At 39.1% G+C, this 22,301-nt stretch overlaps 1 protein-coding gene across 16 annotated transcripts in view; it reads right to left on the reverse strand.

Annotated features, from left to right (window-relative positions):
- The window catches only part of TJP1 (tight junction protein 1), a 189,492-nt gene that overhangs the window by 22,887 nt on the left and 144,304 nt on the right, over window positions 1-22,301 (reverse strand). For all 16 annotated transcript variants that reach the window (XM_064388967.1, XM_064388975.1, XM_064388971.1 and 13 more), the window contains 10 exons: window positions 18,336-18,392; window positions 13,775-13,899; window positions 13,457-13,559; window positions 11,753-12,032; window positions 11,095-11,198; window positions 10,058-10,226; window positions 9,567-9,711; window positions 3,825-3,961; window positions 1,273-1,378; window positions 292-442 (listed from right to left, as the gene is read on the reverse strand). In XM_064388967.1, coding sequence (XP_064245037.1) covers window positions 292-442; window positions 1,273-1,378; window positions 3,825-3,961; window positions 9,567-9,711; window positions 10,058-10,226; window positions 11,095-11,198; window positions 11,753-12,032; window positions 13,457-13,559; window positions 13,775-13,899; window positions 18,336-18,392 — 1,377 coding nt within the window. The remainder of the gene's footprint in view (window positions 1-291; window positions 443-1,272; window positions 1,379-3,824; window positions 3,962-9,566; window positions 9,712-10,057; window positions 10,227-11,094; window positions 11,199-11,752; window positions 12,033-13,456; window positions 13,560-13,774; window positions 13,900-18,335; window positions 18,393-22,301) is intronic.

Below are 22,301 nucleotides of genomic sequence, written 5' to 3' on the forward strand. Positions count from 1 at the left end.
TCATTATGGAGCACTTATATACATCAGTAGCCCACAGAGTACTCTGACAACTCAGTCACTCAGCATGAATTCAAACAACTTGATAAACTGACTTAGTCCACAAAATTTAATGTAAAAAACTTGCTAACCTTCCTAGCAACAGTACAGTAAAAAGATTTTGCTCCTAGTACATCATCTAATAAATACAGAAAAAACAGTGTATGAACTATGAAGGCAAAATATTCAATCCTACAGAAAGAAAACCAACTCTGGTACAACAAAACATTTGTAATGTTAACAGTTTTGACATACCCTGAGAATCTGGTCCCCTTCCTCTAATCCTTCTTTTGCTGCAGGGCTGTCTTCCAGAACACCAGCTACAAATATGCCAACATCATTGCCACCTGCTAGTCGCAAGCCCACACTATCTCCTTTTCTGAATTTTACCAGTTTCATGCTTGGCCTAGAAATTTAGAAAATATTCCACTTACTGGTGTAATAGCCCAAAATACCCTGATAAATTTGAAACATGCAAAGAAGTAATCTGCTTGTTAGTCAATTAGTGGATATTCTGCTATACATACCATTAACTGCTTATCAACTGCAGCATTACAACATGCTCAACAGCAGCACTCCAAAAAACCCACCTGCATGTACATGTTTAGTATGGTTTGTTTGTCTTACACTCATAGTGTTTATGTGAGACACTGACAGTCTCTTCCAAAAACATTCTTCTTTTTAAAGAGCTGTGCTGTCATACAGATCTATTTTGGCTCTGAAGAGATCAAGATGAATTTGAGGTCAAACCAAAGTAGAATCTATTCTCAAGTACACTAATGCCCATAAAGGAGACCCCAGTTGAAGGGGACTTATTTCCATGCTGGGACATTGCACAATTCTGCAGTAACCTTTACTCACTGCTCTCCAATCACTACGAAAGGTAAAGAATATACTACAGTAACTTTCCTCTCTTTGGAGATAAGGACAGGAAAGGAGGAGTGAGTGCCCAGGGAGAGACAAACCCAGCAAATCCTTTACACCTGTTGATTATTTTAAGGGGTAATTTCCATAGAAATGAATAGACTTTAAAATGGTATACAACACAGTATAAATGCCCACAAGGCTCAGAAATAAATCTCATGTCTTCATCCTATTATTTGTGAACAGAAGGGCCAGGACAGAATACTGGACATGGTATCAGAGCACAGAGAGAGATTATTGACTACACTGGATAAGAGTTTTTCATTTGCTTAAGAAGCAGGCAGGTTCAAACAGAGCTCAGAGATACGTTACCGAAGCATTCCATCTTCATGGGTTGAATTGGGTAAAGGACCATCAGATGGACTGACTGGTAAATCCACATCTGGCTGACCTCCTTGTGCATACACTGGCTTTGGTTCTATGAAAACACCAAAGATTTCCCATTTGGTCATTTAGAGATGAAAATGTGAAATTTAACTTAGTTAAGACTTCGTTAGTGACTTCTTCAATAGCCTTCCCTCTACCCCACCTAGACCCACTTAGAAGTAAAAGACTAGAAAACTCAAGAGAAGACACTCTCACCAAGCCATCCAGAGCAGTGTGATTACTGGCCTAACGACTATTTCAGTAAATTTTCCCAGACTTCCTTTGCACTTCAAAGTACTCTGAATACTTCAAAAGGAGGAGAACTAGAAGGCTTCATGCTCCCAAGACCACTTTCAATCCTTCCGTATCTAACCTTGATTTTCCTGACCTAACGTCTTCATTTTCCATTGGTTCTCTTCAGTCAAGAACTGAATTTTTGAAATGAAAATACCATAAGACCTCACTCTATTCTGCATGCCTGAGGTCAGCTCAGGTGGTCCTCAGAGCTGTGCACTCACTATGGCTTTGCTGCAGAGCTTCTCTGGAGTTCCTGTGAGGAAACTGCCACTGCAGGCTTCCCTCAGCCATGAGCACTAGTAGGGGCTCTTCTTTGATAAAGACTTGGCTGTGTTACAAGGATTTATAGGCTCATTTTTGCACACAGGAAAAAATTTGATTTCAAACAAGGCTGACTTTGAACTAGTCTAATATTCCTGATCTTACCAACAACTACACCATCTTCCTTTCAAATCACTGAACAGACTAGTTTGAAATTGGGAATTTAAGGCAACAATTGGGTAATTATGTCTTTCTAGTGTGACTCTGGTCCTTCCCATACAGTAACACAGTATTTTCCTTTAAGTCTCTAATGAACCTTTACTAGGCTAAGCCTCTGATGATCCCTCCCAAAAAATACTCTCCTCCCACCCTTCTTTGATACACAAACAACTACGACAGTCATCTTGCCCTTGCCCCTATCTAAGCAGCAAACTACCACAGATTCTGCCAACCACTTCTCTAACATTTTCATTACAGTCTTGGAAGGATCCTCATTTCCCTAGAGCTTTTGTGAACCTGTTAAAGGATTATGCCATTTGCTACACCTTTTTATCTCAGTTTCTCTTGGGCAAGTGAATTTTATTTGCAGACATTAATTTAAATATTAGCTTTATGTACTGGTCTACAACTCCTCCCACCCAAACGAAGTATTTCCATGGGCCTCTTCCCATTCATGCAAATATAGAACATTTCTCCTTTCCCACCAACCAACAAACCCCCCACACTATTTATCACTGCTTTGCTAGTCCCTCAGACCAATTATCAGTACATTATTTTGGATTAAGAACCATATTAAGGGTCACCTATCTGGCTGGATTGGTATTATGGCAATTATTCATCTTCAGTATCTTACAGAAATGCAGAATTCATCTTTCTAATCTCACCACCACATGGTTTTCCATGCTGGAAAAAATTTATATTTGGCAAATATAAATTACTTCATTTGCCTCACTTCATGGCACTGCTGTAAAAGGTCACCTCTTATGACCATCTTTTTAATAATGGCTGCTGTATCAGAAAACCTACTGTTCTTATTTTCAAGATCTTTCAGAGTCTATCAGCACCAGAATCCTTCCAGATCTTCACTAATCTACTGACTACTACATGCAGAAGTGTCACTGCTCATCCCTTAGGTCCTCAAATATTTTCAAGCTTGAATGTGCTTTCTGTCATTGCACCCAGCCTTTCAGTAACAGCTCCCTCTAAACCATCTGCACAGCTCCTTTCTCCACTTGTAATTTCACTGAAGTGCCTCATTCTGTAAACAAAAATCTTGTAAGTGCCAGCCTGCCCGGAACACTGTCCTGTATCATCTTTTGTTTTGTTTGTTTTGGTTTTTTTCCTTTTTTACACCATCTGGCTTTTATCTGCTGCCATTTAGCTTATCCTTTCCTTTTGGGAAAAAGGAGAGAGATTTTGTTCTGGTTTGATTAGCTGTACTGCATTTGTTAACCTGCCCTCTTGTCCTTGGCTGTAGTTAAGTGCTACAAGAACAAAGCACATTGGAGTGTTTTGAGTTGTATCTTGGGAACAGTAGCTCTAAACAGGCTTAAATACATGGTTGTTATATATATAGTCTGCTACAGTAACTCATAAGAACACATTTACTGCTGAGCATTCAGAAAAGAAACACAAATTTTAACCTTGTCTGAGAAATCAGTACAAAACTCTTTACAACCATCACTTGTAACTACAACCCTAAATACTGAAATCTGACCCCTGTATAATGACAGACCCCACAACTTAGGTTTTCTGGACCAAAACTCAGATATAAATGAGATTATGGTTACAAAGACTGTTTGTATCCAGAAATAAAAATAATCAGGACTTGGTCTGTTTTAAGACTTGAAAGTCATTCCACAAACATGCAAGAGCATTAAGTCTTTACTGGTCATCCACTCTCAACCACATGCATTATTAATATATTTTAATATTTTTACCTGGGAGTGGTGGAGTTTGTTTTTCAGTTCTTTCAACTGTCACCTCTTCCACAGCTTTAGAAATATCATCTGTATTCTTTACAGGTGTAGAGACAGCTCCTGGTTTAGTTATTCTCTCATCTTCTCTGCTTCGATGACTATATTAGAAAAAAAGATTCCACTCTGCAGACAGAACCATCTCAGTCTACTCAGACTAAAGAATAAATACTTTCATTCATCAGGCTGAGGGTAAGGGATCACCATTACTATTTAGGAAGGTTTTGTTCTTAGGCTAACACATTATTAATAGTTTTTACCATTTCTAAATGCTGGTGTTTTGTCCCTAACAGCACATTAACAAGGGAGCTCCCTAGTCATGGCAGTGAAGAGAGCAGAGCACATGGGACACAGACTCTAAACCTTCAAGCTCTCTTCCTCAAGCACACAGGTCACACACACGTGCTGTATATTGGTAGATATACAAAGAATTGAGAAGCAAAGAAGAAAGGAAGAACATCCATTACAATAGTCTTTTCCTCACCCCTTCCTATAGAAATCATGGATTTTTGGACTAAATTCTTAGGCTTTGCTGTGATCAAGCTAATTTATCTGCTCCTTTGTGTGTCAGCTGCCCTGAAACACAAGTGCTGCTCGTGTGGCACTTTTTATCCTTGCCAAGCCCTGCCCAGGCCCACGTAAATATGTTCCTCACTTCTCATCTCCTCAGAGGATAAGGTCTTCAATTCCAAGCTATATCAAGAGGGGAGTGCTTCTCATCCACACATTTTAGTCAAAAGACAATTTGTTGCTTCTTATGCATTTCTTACACACACCTGGAGCACAAACTGAAGAAATTTAGGACAAGTTAAAGTAAGTTCTTGTTTTTAAGTGATGAAAGTGAGGAAAATTCCACAGAATGTAATTTCTATTCCTTGAGTTCAAAAAATCAGGTATTCTTGTATTGTTGTATTGATCTTCAGCTACCAGCTGTACTACAGCAGAACTGAACATGTGCTGCCTGTTGAAATGTTAAACACTACACTGCTATCTGATGAACACTAAATAATTTAATAGGGTTGGAACAGATGAATATTAATAATGAGCTAGAAAAATAAAGTTTTCTTCCTGGAAACTGGCAAATAAACACGGATTTAAAGAATATTTAAAATAAGAGACACAAATAGCAGCCTTTCATATAATATCAGACTGACTTGACAAGAAGAGGGGGAAAAGGTATTTTCTCAAGAATAACAATGGCTTGGTCAGTAGGTGCAAACCCATCTGCTGTCATACAGAAGGTCTGTACTGGAGGGAAAAAAGAGAAGTTCTGCACTACTAACAGCTAGATGGTGCTACTGGGCAATAATGAGCATCACTGCCCATAAAGCACAAATGGATCAAATCCCCATTCAGAGTTAAGACTGTTAAGACCCTCATCAGAAATAATGCTTCAAGAGTCGGAAATATGACTTCAGAAAACAGATTCCAGCAAGTCTGCTCATCCAAGACATGCAGTAAAGAATAAAAGACATTACAAAAATTGAAACACAAGTAGAATGTGCTTTCCTGAAGCAAAATGAAGTCTAAAATATGAGAAACAACACTTAGCTATTCAGCCAAGACATACTACAACTTCTCAGTGCATTCCTCTGCCAGTTTTAAAACCATGTGCCTGAAGGCAGCTAAACAGAATACAGGAAAGTACTCCAATCACCACAACAAACTGTGAAGAGAAGCACTCTTGCACTATAAACAACCATCTTGTTGTAAGTCATTGATAAAAATAAGCACAGTAGCTTATTTAAAATCCCTATTCATGCCTCTTTTTATCCAGCTAGAGTCCCTTTTGGAGTTGATTAAAAGAATGCTAAAACCACTAAGTCTAACAAAATAAAAAGTAAGCATTTATCCTTTTACTTGATTCCCAAACATCACCGATAAAAGGTTTTCTTATTCCTCTTTTGGATTTCCAGTTTAGGTGCATAAGCTAGACTGTACCAGACTAAAACATGACTGGACTGGTTGTTCCCTTGAAAATAGTTCCTGGCTTATTAAAAACAGATACATCTATTTAGCTATTTAAATGCATGCTAAGTGTCCTAGAAACAAAAAAGTTCTGTGATGTTGTAAGCTACAACTAATGCTGCTCCCCTAAGATTTCTGGATAATGAGCACCAGTTAATCAGACACTACAGTAAATTTCCCCATGAGCCCTCTCTACCTGTTTCCAAGCATCTCCTAACATCTGAAAGGAGCATTATTCCAAAGCAAGAATATCTGTTTTGCTTTAAAAATAAGGCAAACAATACTATAGTTACTACACAAAGATGAAATTTATTTTAAATTTCCCCAACACCGTCCAAACCCAGTGTAACTTTATGCTGCTTTGATTCCTGTACACATCAGGAGAATGTAAATGTGGAAGCTCTCAAGAACAGTAACTACCATACAGACACTGAGGGCACAGCACAAGGTGAGATCTGAAGCCACAGGCTCCTGGGCTGCTGCTATGTGTGCAGGCAAACACAACCTGCCAACTCAAAAGCCTGCAAAAGGTCAGGTCTACTCCACCTGAGACATGAAATTTTAAATGGGAAAAAGCTGACAGAACCAAAAGGAAACATCAGAAAAGCAGAGGAGTAGGCTTTTTTCCCTTTACTTGCTTAAACTGCACAGTAAGCCTTGAATATTTCACATTACAAGATGATACAGAAAACAACTTGATGCCACCACTGGCTCCAGGTGAGGGAAACTCATTAAAAACTGACAGCTGCACTTCCCAAGAGACAAAGTGTTGTTCCCTGCGTGCACTGTGACACTATTGTTTAACATCTGTGCTGTGTCAGGGCCCCCTTTACCTCACTTCCTCTCCCTGACATTTTTTCAAAGTGTGCTTACCAGAAACATTTTAAAATTACAAAACACCATCAGCTACGCATTAGCGCTATTACTGCAGAACAAGAGATGACCTGCAACACAGTGTTTGTGTCTACAGAAAATTATGGAAAATAGGAACTTGCAGGCTCTTCCCAAATGTGTTTTTAGCACATCCCAAGCTCTTTAGCATAAGAAGAGTAAGAGCAAAGTAGCATCTTCCTAAAGACATTCAAAACAGGGCTGATTTTTATCTGCTGGTTTTTCATCTTGTTCTGAAAATGAACAGAACCAATCTCTCAGCCTACATATAAATTGGCAATGGTATTACAGAAGTCAGCCTCATCCTTCCACAAATAATGATGATCTCTACAGTGATTTCTTCAAGCTACCAAATATTTCTTGCTGAAGCTGAAGTGTTAAACGTATCAGAGATGTTTTTGCCATTCCAATATCTAGGTGAGGAAGTCAGCATAGCAGACAGAGTTCCCAGGCAGGAATTCTTTCAATTAGTAAAGGGCAGCCCAGAGATATCATCTGGGAGGTTTGGCAGCACCTGACTGAATGCCAATCTTTAGGATGGGTCACACCAAAAGCTTACCCAGCTCAACAGCTTCTTGGTGCCAGCAGTAGGACCAGACAGCTAAGAAAGGGTATGTGATACTTTTCCTGAAGTAGTCTCCAGCTTAGCTGCAAAACCTCTTTTGCTCATTCTAACTTTTTAAGTACAACTCTTCATAGATGATACAAAGAAAAATTAACCCTTTCTGTTAGTAAATAAAGAAAAATGTTTTAGAATTTGAGTTTTTAAAAGACTGTTCAATACACATCTGTGAACTTTGTTTAGACTAAAGAAAAACAAATCACTATTTAATGCTTTACAGAATGATCAAACAGCAATTGTTCTGGAAACCCTATATTCCAGGTATATTTCAAGCAGCCTGATGTACATATCAGTGAGGAATACTGAGAGGTGGACAACACTGAAGACCCCAAAGCAATACTGAGGCAGATTTGTTAGCAGATTTCTGTACTCTGGTGCCAACGCAGAAATGTCAGCCTGTACTCAAGGTTGTATGAAAGGACTAAGAGGATTCCCCTGGAACTTCCCTCCTCGTTAACATACAAACACTTGGCTGAACAGTGGCTAAATAAAGACTCATTATCTTCAATACATTTTTAACATCCTCCTTAAGCTTAGTTAGAAGACTTTTTGCACATTTCTTCCTCAGCCCATTCTCAAGCCTTTTTCTTCCTCCAGATTTTCCACCAAATTAAAAAAAAAAAAGTAGTTAACAACTAATTTGATCTTACAGTAGATTTAAATTTGCACAAACAACCATTTCAAAGAGAAGTTGCTCTCAACATGTTTTTCCTTACATGGCTCAGGGCCCAGATTTTCTGATCTTGAAAGGGACATGGTGCAAAGGAAGTCAAGCCATGCCAAAGTAGCTCTTGCTCATACAGAAGATATAACGGATGCATTCAGAGTTGAGATAACTTCAAAGTTCCCTCTCGGAAAAGGTTTGATTCTTCCAACAGTTTGGTCTACAGGGAGGAAGTGACCATCTACCTAAGCCACTGCAACAGGACAGGAAAGCACTGACACTTGGCTAAGTCACTCATATTTACAGTTCTGATAGGTTTTTTTTGTTGTTGTTCCTCCCTCCACAAGCCCTATCAGGCTGCACTAGAAATGCATGTCAAGAAACAGTTTTGAAATATGACAGAGATCTCACAACTCTCACAATCAAAGCCCTGCCTCTGTGACCCTGCTTTTAAGTGTTTTCCATGAACGTGGTTCCTGCTTGAAAACAAGTTTTCATGCCTTGTGGTCCCTCTGAACAATGCACACACACGAGAAGCAAAAATGTCTGTACCTGCATGTACCCCTGCTTGGGGTTATGGGTTACAATCTCCCTCTTTAGTTATATATTGTAAAAGCCTTGAAGGTGTTATTTTCCCCTTGGGCAAACCAATTTTATTCATAAGCAATCAGGCGTATCTTTAATGAAATGGGCAGCTGCAATTTGTTTTGTCAGAGTTTTTGAACAGCATCTAAGAATCTTCAAATAGAGGCTCCGAATTAGACATCTGCACAGATCAATTCTAATTTCTGCTCCATCATATTATGAGCAGTCAAAAGAGAAACATTTCTCTTTCAAATATTTAATAGAATTTGAAATCCAACACTGAAGTGCTATTTCAGTAAATTAGAATGTCTGTTTCCAAACTGTTCAAATGCAAAACTGGGCAGATTTGTTATTCAGGACTAACGTTTCAGATTTCAGGAGAAAAAATTCCAAACCATACAGTACATTACTTGTCTCTGAATTAATATAAAATTAGACTTATGTAATGAAGAATCATAATCAATGTTCCATTACCAAGTTCAAATATTAAAAATAGAGTAAAAGTTAAACCTACTGTGAGACACACCTTGTTTTGCAGGAACTAAATGTATTCAGAAACATAAGATAACCCCATGCCTAAACCAAGCAAGATTTCAGCAAGTCTACCCAGGCTGGACATGCAACAGGAACTGTGCTACAGGTCATCTCAAATCTACTTGCAGCTAAGTGCTTTCTAAAACCAAAATACAACTACACATTATTCAGTAACATATATGGCTATCAAAATTACATCTCATTCATACAACCATGCTCTAGGATTATGTTCAAAGAAGATGTAACACTACAGAAAGGTTCAGTTTCTCCTCAAGTCTAAAATATTCAGACCATTATTATCTGCAATTCTGGAGACAAAGAATGTCATATGATTGCCTCCATAGGTCTGCTTCACATTTGTTACCATATAAATCCAAGCATTCCTACAACTTATATGTTACATTAAATAGTTGATTTAAAAATAATACAAGGCTGCCATCACCTGCCATTGCTGGGCTGCTGTGGAGAATGTCTGGAATGGTCTGAAGGCTCTGACCTCTGGTCAGGAGATCGTGAACGACTGCGGCGGGGCCTGTCATGTGATCGGTTGGAATGATCTGATGCCAGCGACTGAATTTCTGAAATGTCTGTTAAATAAAAGTTGTTTTTTCATGAAATGATTGTAATTTAAATGGTGGCATGACCTGCTTAAATGGGAATAAGCTTTTGCAGAGAATTTTTATGAGGATGTTAAATCTATGCTTATTATTACACAAAAACAAACATAATATTCCTGTAAGAACGGGGACTGTGTATTTTTCTCCATGGTTTTTGAAGGAGTGGATTTCAATCACATTCTAACAAAAATTTACCCATATTACAATCTTACTCCTAATGCTTCTCCTCCCCACCCTCTCATCCCACTTAGGTATTTCACATCTTGACAACATAGGGAGTTTCATTCCTCTTTAGAAATGAAGTTTTTATACTCACCATCTCTTTCTGAAGCATTAGCAGAATGAATACTGTCAGAAAGATCAGGGACATTCAAGAGTGTGGCTCGTTCATCTCGCTGAACAACCATCTTCAATTTGCCTTTTGACCTTTCTATTAATGTTTTGGCATCTGCTAAGGACATATTTTCCGTCACTGTGCCGTTTATCTGGAATAGAGCAGGAAAAAAGAACAGATATAAACTTACTAAAAAAACCCCAGCAAATCTCCAGCAAAAAGAGAGGTGTTCTATCTGATGATATTTAGAAGTAGTTGAAATACTTATCAAATTACCATAATGGAAGACCAAAATATTGCATAACATAAAATTATTTTCAACTTCCAAAGTCAGAGCTTCTAGCACTAATACAGCACTTGTAAACAATTAGTTATGTTTTTTGAAGTAGCACTGCTACACTCAACAGAGCAAAGAATGGTCCATTTTTCTGCACCAACACATCCACAGCACTATCTCAAAATAAAAATTGTTAATATGAATTACAATCATAGAATAGCCTCAGTTGGAAGGGACCTCAAAGACCTCCAGTTCCAACCACCTTGGCATGGGCAGGGACACCTCCCACTAGACCTGGATGCTTAAGGCCCCATCCACTTGCCTTGGACACTGCCAGGGATGGGGCACAAAAAATTAACCCTTGGGTATATTTATTACCATAAAAACCCAATCAAACAAAAAAAAATTAACCTGAAGGCAAGTTTTAGTGCTGCACAGTAGCACAGTTCCACTACATTTTACTTATAACTAAGCAAAGCTTCATACCTTTTCCAACAGTCTTCATTATGTATTTACAGTAGGCATTATTTGTCTGAATAACACTTTGGGAATAATACCAAAGGGGCTTAGTAATTTTAGTTTCCTTAGAGAAGTTGATTCATATTAAATCTGATCTTTGAAATAATTTAATGAAAAGTGACACACCTTCTATTAACTATAATCATGTTACTGACACAGCCAATTCCAGGCAGAGTATCAGTGAGTTTTGCCTTTGAACAATCATCACCACCATACACTGTACCTTCAGTACAACATCTCCTTCCTGGATATTGCCATCCCTTGCTGCCAGGCTGTCCTGTGATATTTCTTTCACAAATATGTGACTTGCCAACCGCAGACCATACTCTATAATAAAAGAAAAAAGAAAACTGATGAAGTTACAGTAGAAAAGAGGGAGGTATCTGGAGATTTCCAACACTGCTTTATACAGTGTTTACACAGGCAACACAAAGAGGAGAGTGAACCTGGCACACAATGGGCTGTAGCAGGATATATTATAGCTTTACCATTGTATCAGTCTCTTTTTCTAACACTGCCTAGAATCAGAGCTGTTGTTCAACAGCTTAATTGAGGTGCTACCTACAATTTTTCCTCTTCCAAACAATACCCACTACAGCTAAAGTGTAGGTATGTAGCTGCTGACTACCAGATGTTGTCTGCAGTTGGAATTTATTCACACTGTACAATACTTTACTAAGCACACAGATTTTGGAATATGAAAAGTTGAACCAGAAATACAATAGCACTTTTTAAGTTCTGAGCCAGCTACTGGTAAAATGGGCAAACTGGCAACAGCACTGTTCATTCAGCCCACACAGCCTTTAACACAACACTGAGTGAAGCAGCTGGCCTTTACAAACCAGCAAAAGCTTTAGCAAGAGATGCATACAAGAAGTTACCTTCATTTTTCCTGGATTTCACCAGTGTGACTTTGGTGGGCTTTGCAGGCTGGCTGGAGGTGACAGACCTCCTGTCTGACCTGGGAGACAAGCTCCTCTCCCTGCTGGCGCTGCGATCTCTGACCCAGCTCTTCTCGTGCCTCCTGCTGGCACTGGGACCGCCTCGGCTGCTCCGCGGATCCCGGATCTCTTCGTCGTAGCTGTCATCCTCGTTTTCAGACACTGGCTCAGGGTCTGGCCGAGTCACTGGAATCTGAATTTTCTTCATCCTTCGGATAGTCTACAACCCAACAGCAGCAATCAGCCTCTGGCTGTGGGATGCTGATGGTGTTACTAAATGTCAGAAGCCAAGCTAATCTCAGCATTCAAAACATGAATGTATTGGTGAATGCTCCGAATTGTTGTATCCTCATTACAAAAATATATCCCATTAATACAGGCTTATTATCAATACAGATTATTAGAAACCTGTTTTTACAGTTCTTTTAGTCCTTTTAGATGTTTTTGCACAAGTGGGAAAAGGGTAACAAGTCAATAGCTTTTGTAGCACAACACAATATTCTGTCTTCAGAGCTGCATATCTGAATGCCCTCTCTTTGCTTAAAACCACAAAATCAGTTACTGGCACTGCTAAAACCCTTTTTTGCTAACATGTAATCTAGTGCATACTCAGTATGCTATGGAGAGTGATTCTCCTCAACTCTGAAGTCTCCCAGTCTTCCCAAAAAATACTTATGCAAGACATGGAGGAAGGGGAGCAGTGGCTCTGGAAGTTCAAAGTTGGTCTGTACAACACAGACAGCTGATTCCAGAATATGAGCCAGCCTTGTTCAGAGACTTGTCTGCTATGCATTACTGAACAAAACCAAGTTCTACCACAGTTTTCATTAATTACTTTTTTTTACCTAAATCTACACACCAAATATTTAAGATACTGAAAGCCCTGCACAGCATGCACACATTGCTTTCTGTAAGCTTTAAAGAACTGCTGCCAAATCCACAAATGCAAAACATCACACTTTCCTTGCAACTGCATTAAAGCACATAAATGCACTAAAAATGTGTCAGCAGAAAAGCTTTTCTACAAGCAGTAGAAGTCTGTTTTCATTAATTAAGAAACTTCTAAATAGTGTGCATTTTTTGTTTTATTTTTTTTTCTAACATAACCCCCAAACTTCTGCAGAAAGCTGGATTACTACCCTTTGGTGACGACCTGTTCTGTTTTGCAAAAGTTCAAAAACCAAGCACTTAGAATAAGCCTACAAAATTATAGGAATTAAAGTAATTATACTTTATTTTGGCAAACTGTTTATTGAGCACAAAAAGAACTGTTAGTGCCTGAACAGCTTGTCCTTTAGCATACAGCAGCCTTTGAAAAACCCAGTAAAAGTGTATCCAACAAAGTAAACAAATATTAAACAAAGCTGACTTGCCACAATTTGGCAATCCGGAAAGAACTTTACCAATAAAGAAAAGGAGTCTGAACGATCCCCTGCCACTCTATGCAACCATCATCATTCACATTTAAAAAACATTTTGAGTGACCCACTTGATAAACATACAATTATTATCACTTAAATCTGAAACATCACACAGGTGTTATTCAAGTACCTCGCATCGTGCCTGTATTTTATGGCAGACATTGCACTATTTCACTTGTGCTCTATGGCTATGGAACTTTAAATCTTCAAGACATTCACTTACGATTTTGGCATTCTTCCCACTTTTCCTCAGCTGCTGAACAGCAAACGCATGCTCGACATTATCCATTGAAACGCCATTAACCATTGCAACACGGTCATTTTCTCTACATGAAAAACATCACAATGCACAGTGTAAGCACTTTATGCCAAAAAGAAAATATTGGTGAATAGGTGCCCCAAGCAAACTGCTTGTATCATAAACTTATTACACCAACAGTTACAGACAGACAACGTGAGACCAAAACAACTGGGAGGTTAAGCTACTACTGACAAAGATGAATGACCCCAAATCAGCATCCAGGTACAGTCTGGCACTTACTGTAGCAGTCCTTCTGCTGGGCCTCCTTTCAGCACATCAGAAATAACTATTGATGTCTCACCACTCTGAAAGTGAGGATTATCTCTTCCTCCAGATATTGCAATACCAAATCCAAATCCAGGGGCCTATAATGTAACAAGAGAAATATTTTTACTTTCCAGTATCTACCGGTCACAATTTGCATTCTCACACCAAACACAAAAACGTCCCATGAGATCAATGCAAGTTTTTGAAAGAAGGCAGGATCAATGAACCAATCAATGCTATGCAATCCTGTAACAGGAGACAGATAAAAAATAAACACTTTTAGAATGCAGAGAGTTTTGGAATAACTACCCAGTCTCTTCCAAGAGATTAGAATTGTCATTTGCATTTTTATGGCCTGGACCTTAGGCGGTCATCAGCAAGAGCTCAATCTTCAGTAAGCACAACAAACCATTCCACTGAGCTGCAACTCTGACTCAAAGCCCTATATCACTTCCTGCAACACTTTCTTTGAGTTTTCCCATTATGGTATTTACCCAGCTCGACCTCACTAGCTCAGGAACTGACAGGATTGCAGCACACAGTAGTATGACTGCAGGCTCAGTTCTTACGAATAATACCAAGATCACTTGTACCATTAAATACATCAAAACCTTGTCAGCACTTGCAAATCATCTGCATCTTAACAAAAGTAATTTGCTTCAATCTTTTCCCTCTAGGGTGACCTGCCACTACAGCAAGGTCAATGCCTCTGAAAAGTTATTCCTGTTAGATATTTCAAGATACAACAATGATGCTTACATTTCTGCCTGGAAGCAGCAAGGGTGGGAAATAAGCTTTCTAAATATAACTGATCTGCAAACCATCTAGCTCTTTTACCATTGCCCAGAAAACATTTTGAGGATATTACCATTTAAATGCTGTATTTTACTCAAGAATTTATTCTGCAATTTTCAACTACGCAAAATGCGGTCAGTGGATGGAAAAGAGCAACTTTGGGTCAATCTCACCCCTCTATTTCACAGAGCACACACTTTGTGCTGGCAGACTTCACCTTCTCTTTTTCAGACTTTTTAACAAACATGACCCAGCTTTAGCAAGGAGTTTCATAACCTTACAGTGACAGCAGAGGCAACATGGCATTCTGCATCTGGCTGCAAGACACATGATGTTCAGCTTTTTGGACATTAATTACTGCCCAAAACCAACCTGTTTCCTATCTCCTCCCAAAACAGAGGTCATAAAAAGATGTTTCAGATGTGCCTGTAAGCAGTGAATAGGAACAGTACTAAAGTACAGATTTGGAGATTCACTGCTCAGAAGCAGTTAGCCCACACTGTTGCCAAGAAGGAAGCTGATCTAAGTGTAGGGGAGTGGGGAAGGGCACAATTTACTGCTTCTTTTACATCCATTTTAATTCACTAGAGGATGAATGGACTTGTTTTCAAAATACATCCCAGACAGATCAACCAGAAATCATGGCTGGGATGGAAGAATTAAGTGAAACTTGGTGCCATGAAGGAGGATCTTAAATGTCCATCATGACCAGAGATGATGGTTTTTTTTGTTTTATTTTTTAAAGTCAAAAAGAATATATAATAGCCTACACAAATATGTAACTAAAAACCCTTTCAAAAGTAGTATTTCTCCTCTCATGACACTCCTGCTTTTAGTTTTCCATTATTTTAAAAAGCAGAACTTAGTTTGTACTGTATTTGGGTGGGGAAAGAAAGGGAGAAAAGCGATAACAAAGACATTTATGTCAAACTTCATTTAAATATTCTCTATCTTTCCTGCACCATAAACAAAAATATTTTTAGAATTCTCCACTTATGGTAAGGAATACAAACATTAGGCTAAGGACAGCAGAAACTGGCTGTAAACCTTATCTTGCTGCTTGCCAAACTACTTTTAGAAGTAGATCTGCAAATCAAATCACCAGCATGGAGACGACCACGTTTCATACTTTGATGTTCTCTTCCAGAAGCCCTGAAACAATGCAGTCTCACACACAGACAGCAGTTAAAAGGGCCCAAGTCAGATAAAGAGTTTCTAATAAGATAAGTCAAGGTCTTCAGAAACACTCCCAATTTAAAAATCAAATCCTAAATCCTTCTGGAAATTTAAGACGTCACATAAGAAACCTTCTAGTAAAAATCAGCCTACCTACTTTCCATTTTATCCTGCTGCTTATCATCATCTTGAGAGACAAGTGATTATCAGAACTGCTCTCTGAAAACTGAGCCTAGCTCCTAGACATGTCTGGAAAATAGCAAGATGTTGATCACTACAGATTATACAAGATACCAACATGTACCTTAAGTAAAACTGCATAAAAAAATTCCTTCTATCAGAACTTCACCCGTCAGATGTCGTAGGAAAAAAAAGACAAAAAAGAGAGCTGTACTATTCTACTTCCCCACAGAAATGCAGCGTGGGACAGGCAAAAAGGTAGGTACATGCCTGGTTTCTGTGCTTTGGGGAAGGACACACATCTACCACAGACACACAGAACTTAGCTCCAAGTAGGAAAAAAGCCTTGTGATACACAAAGTGCATGGCTCCTCCTTCAAGCACTTTGCAATTAAGTATATGAACCCAGAAGACTCTTAATAAAAGATAAACTGTAGCTACCTAATAAACTTTAATTGAATCTAAGACTGGCTCAATCTCTTAAGAGTTAAGTAGCAGTCCAGTCCAGGAAACTGGAAGGAGGGTAAAGAAAGGCAACAAAAAATCTTGGTGAGAAATTCCAGCCTCTACTTCCCAAAAAACTTCCTAATGAGTAGTGTTGGAATTCACTAGTAAACCTCTTCCCTGTGTTAAGGATAATTCTAAGCACATATTTGTTTAATATTAGCATAAGGGGTTTGGTTTTGTTATCTGGCAGACTGAAATAACTGTTTGTTTTTAAGTGACTAAATTAATGCTATTGAATTATTAGCAGTACATATCATCAGCTTTCAGCACCTAACTAAGAGCTGCTTAATCAGGTAACAAAACAGTCATACCAGAAGAGCTGGCAGAATTTTGGCACGTGAAAGATAATAACCAAAATTATAATCAAATCATACTTTCACATCGATGCTATAAAAGAACTTCTGACTATGCTGCATGTGCAATCAAAAATGAGATCTCTGCATCCTACCAGTTATTTAAAATTTTGTTCAAAGTATACCATATTGTAACATTATTTCTTTTTTGCATGGACTAAATGTCTCACTTCTGGTGTCACTGAAATTACTGCTCCAATTGACCAGGAAAAGGTCCCCTTCAAGAGAAAATGAGCTATCATCAAGCCTATGAGCCAACCTTGTATTACTATGGCAATTTTTGTTTGGTTTTGACTATAAACAGTACTGATTTAATCAATAATACAAGTAAAAAACCTGAAGTTTAAGAGATTACAGGGATGACTGGACAGCTTCAAGATGAAAACATAAAGAGCAATTAATTATATATAGAAATAACACTTCTTGCTCAAAAACTTGTTGACCTAAAAACTGTTGGAAGCTTAAAGAGCAGCCTAGATAAACATCACTACACATTTCCATTTTTATTTATACTTTCCTTTCAACGTGTGGCTGCACTCAGAGACGGGATACTTTGTCAGCCTTCTGGTGACACTGAGTGTAACTGTTCCCTTCACAAAAGGGCACCTGCCCAAACAGTTACATTGATTCAACACGACTACAGCCTTTAGTATCAACAGCTAACAGGTCTGACAGAGAATTCACATTTTATCTGCCCAGCTGACCTATACACGTTTTTGTCCAAGGTCCATTTATCCCACCAAAGCTACGATTTTAAAATGACTTTATTCAATGATGAACTGAAGGCAAATGATAACTTGCTCCCTTGAGAAAACACTTCCACATCTCCCCGTTTTTGGGATGAATACAGCTATTTGGACCATGATTCCATGGCTGCTTTAATACTAAGTTGCTGCCAGAAATGGCATTCCACCCTGCTCTGACCTTTCCTAAGCAAAAAATCCCTTACTGACTCTCTGGTACAGCTTCAGATAGCTGATAGCTGCACCAGAACTCAGTTTAATTCAGGAGTAACTCAAGAGGAGTCAGTCTAAATGCAAAAGCAGTCTGGCTATTCACTGGTTCCCAGCACACATTCCTTTGTGCAGGGTACACATTCTGACCACCCAGAACCACTACTTCCAGCCAGTGGTTTAAGAAAGTAAGCAAGCAAATAAGACAGCTTTGAATACATTTATTTATAGGCAACTACATTGTTTTATGTCTCTGCAAATTAAGTTTGAAAACTCACACATAGTTGCAGCACTGCCATGAATGAACACAGATTTCTGCCTGCCTTCAGTTAGGTTCAGATGTAATTTAAAGCTTGGTTTCTAGCATGGTTATCCGTAGGCAGGCTTATCTCTGAAAGCCACCAAACAAACAGAGCTATCACATGGAGCTTTTACAACACTTCTAAATTTAAACAAGGGAATATGACAGTTTCCTCTCTTTTTACTTCCTGACATCTGGCTTTTTCCTATTGTTTTCAAAACCTACTAGTATCCTGCGTTAGGCACACACAGCCAATTGTATGAACTCACCCTGTGAAGAGTCACCGTGTGTTGTTCCCATATAGCTGTTTCTTCCATTGTTGTGCTCTAAGGAGGAAAAAAAAAACCCCAAAGATTAGACTTCACTTTCAATAGTTGTATAATAACACAACAGAAATTTACATTCAAAAGCAGCATTAATATTCACATAGAATAGCTACAGAAGAAGTTGGCTCATTCATTACACATTTCCTGCCTTTATATGTCACAGCTGAACTTCCTGTGCTCCTGTGGAAGGGGGTGAGGGGAAGAAGAGGCAAAATAGATTACAGAGCTAGTTAAAAAGTTCCAAGGGAAGGATTACAAGCAGCATTTGTGATACAGGCTCTCTTGGTTGCTCATTAAGATTGTAGTAGATGTAGCCAGTCCAATCAGCTGTATTTATACTCCAACATTTATACTTACTCCTGCTTGTTTCAACTGTATGCAGATTAGCACTAATTCATGAACACCCAGCTACAGATTACAGTACCTGTGCTACTGTACTATGCACACAGGTCAAACTTAATGGACTGCAGTTTAGTGTAGGCTAATTATTTTGGTGAACAGTAGCACTACAGAAATTACAAGGTCCTCTCTAAGGTAACTAGATTAAACAGTAACATTATGACAATATTGACATACCTGCATTTCTGCTTGAAAGAGCACTACTTATTGTGCCATGACAAGCAAACATTTGGAAAGGACAAAATAGCATGAGGGAGCAAAACCCAGCAGAGCCCAAGGCCTGGAAAGAGGCAGGAAGGCAGCAGGAAATGCATGGTGAACATCCTGCTGCTTCATTTTCTACCTTTCCAGAGGGAGTGTCCAGTGTTTTGCTCCATACCCACCCCCCTCATAAGCATGCAATCCACTAATTGAAGAACAAAATCAGAACACAAACATCCCTGCAACATGGAGGTGCTGGTTTTTTGAAAATCTACTTTGCTCTCTATTCGCTTCAGTTACAGTAACTCAGTACAGCAAAAAGTACTCTGAACTTTTAATCCAGTCCTGTATCACAAGGAACAGCAGTAGGAGTCACAAACAACACCTCTGAAAGCTTTATCCAACTTCAGAACATTAGAATTATTTGCAACTGGGTTCAAAAAGCAAGTTCTTCTCATAATGCCAAAAAGCCCTGCATTTTTCCTCTGTATTTTGTGCTTGAATTTCAAGGGTCAGGATGTGCCACATTACTGCTCATTTCTCTTTCAGGGTTCATTTATCCTGAAAGTGCTGTTGCAACTTAACTGTGACATATTTAATTCAAACAGCTGTAATTCTCCTCAATTCAGTACCAAATGTTGCTCCTTTGCATTATAAATTGATTAAATTTTACCACAGAATTTGATTATTTCTCTTCAGGTTTTTAAACACAGACCAAATATATACTGAAACAGCAACAATTTACACACACAAAGCCATCTTTGAAACAAAACAGAATGTTTTGCTTGCTGAACGGTCAAGGAATACTGATTTTCTTCCTTATTTCTGATGTTCTCATTCTGTCTTAGTTTTGGCAAGAGCTTCCCAGGCTAAACATCTCATCAACAAGTGAAGACTTATCTCTGCAAGTAACTTCCACAGCTCCAAGTAGCTCCTGTTCAGAAGGCAGTGCAACAGAAATCCAATAAAGGACTGCAGAAGTTGTAATTGACATTGTAAATGAAATAGGCAGCCTCATTTTTACCTGCAATGATCAGGAGAAGCTAACCCTGCTCGTTTTCTGTGCTTGGCCTGGCAGCAGGTCCAGCCCTGGGCCAGCAGCAGAGGCCCCTGAGCCAGCACAGTCCCAGCTCCTTGGCTCAGGGTGCCTGATTTCCATGGCTCTGTTCCTGGAGCCTCCCTGCTGGAGCTGGGTGCACAGGGCAAACAGCACCCGTGGCTCTGGATATGGCACAAACTGATAGAACCCAGCTGAACCAGCTCAGCACTGCTCCCACTGGATCCAGGAGAACTAGCAAACCCAGAGCTAGAGCAGGGCAAGATAACAGCTAAGCCATGAGTAAGAAAAAAAGAAATTTCATATGTAACATGATTCTGAGAACTGTGAGAAGACTTACTACTTCATAAAAAAACCCAAGACAAATGTAAAAAAACCCCAAACCAACCTCACAAATGCACCAGCCTTTCTAAACCTGGACAGGGCACTCAGTGCTCAGTCACACTGAGGCTGCCATTTCTAAAGCCTTTCTCCTTTCTGCAGAAGCTCAGTCTTTCCATTTTGTTCTCCATTTCTTTGTTCACACTATGGCTATCATCACCTCCCCTAGATTTTATTAATACATCCATTACAAATGCACAAGGCTTGGAAACATCAAATATCCATTAGTTACACAGCAAAGCAAGCAATATGTTATTTTCATTCTTTCTGCATGCCCAAACAGTCCAATCAAGAACACTGAAAACAGTTCAAAGGCAGTCTGAGGTGAGTGTTGGCTTTGACACAAACTGCTTACTTGAGTTAGTTTCTGATCTCTAAAGAACTGCATTTACTCACAAAAGACCAAGGGAAGTTTGAAGGAGACCTGTGAAGGTACTCAACCCACTCAGCACTGACAACTGAGGCAGAAGAATGAGCCTGTGTTACCATCAGCTGAGGTCCCTGTTGCAATGCTGCTCTTAGGCCATACCCAAAGTGTTCTATTTTTCATGCTATCCACCACTAATTTAAGTAAAATTAAGGTGACTCAGCAGGAATTGAGAAATATATACAGCCTAACACTCAAAAACTAGGAATATAGGAGAATACTATGATACCCCAGTCTAGAGTTATAATAACTTAAGAGACCCTTTAATACCTTTAAAATGCAACTCGACAACATTGCAAACTCTTGCATCTGTATCTGACTTCATATCCCAGAATCACACAGAACCACATTATTTTTAAGGCTGGAAGGGACCTCTGGACATCATCCAGTCTGCCAAGGCAAGGTCACCTGGAGCAGGTGACAAAGGTGGGCTTGGAATGACCCCAGAGAGGGAGACCCCACACCCTCCCTAGGCAGCTCTGCCAGTGCTCTGCCACCCTCCATGGAAAGAAGCTCTTCCTCACGCTGAGGTGAAACTTCTTGTGTCTAATTTATGGCCACTGCTCCTCAGCCTGCTGCTGGGCACCACTGAAGAGTCTGGCACCATCCTCTTGGCACCTGCCTGGGAGATTATTTATATGCATTAATGAGATTCCCCTCTCAGTCTTCTCCAGACTAAACAGTTTTTCCCTCACAACAGATGCTCCAGACCCTCCATGAACTTTGTGACCAATGCCAGACCCTCTCCAGCAGCTCCTGGTCTTCTTTGTACTGAGAAGCCCAGAACTGAGCACATACATTAAGAACAAAAAGAATAGAAAGAATGATGGTATCATGACTCCAGTGATTCATTTGATGCTTTTTCTTTATTAAAGTGAAAATAAGCTTCCTTAAGCTCAACCTAAAGACCGTTTTAGAGACAATTAGTATTCCTAGCTCTGTATATGGGAAATGGATCTGTTTGTGGGTTGGGTGTTTTATTACTATTTAAAGGATAGAGTCATACATGACATTGCAACTCATCAATATGGACGTTATGAAACTTATCATTTACCCAGAATCCTGGAAACATCAAATCTTGTTCAACTCTTTCATCTTTGGAATTGCCCTGAGAAATAAACATTTCAAAGTAAACATATTTTCAGAAAGCTCCCTTTGTGGGCTTGTAAGAGTCCTTCAAACAACATTTTTTCTTCTCCTTCTCAACATCTTTCTTCCCTTCTTCTCAAGGGCTGGTTTGATTGTTTTTATTGGGGGTTTTGGTGCCCTTCTTTTTTTTTTTAAATACCATGCCTTTTCTCATCCAACTTTTACCTTCTTACACATATCTGGATATGTGTGCACGTGCACACAAATACTTTTCTTCCAAACATCCTGAAGGAAAAAACCAACCCAAAAAAAACCACTGGCTACTGAACTGAGCAATGCAGAGATGCTGCAAATA

This window comes from Passer domesticus, chromosome 14 (assembly GCF_036417665.1).
Source record: "Passer domesticus isolate bPasDom1 chromosome 14, bPasDom1.hap1, whole genome shotgun sequence".
In the NCBI taxonomy this organism is placed as follows: domain Eukaryota; kingdom Metazoa; phylum Chordata; class Aves; order Passeriformes; family Passeridae; genus Passer; species Passer domesticus.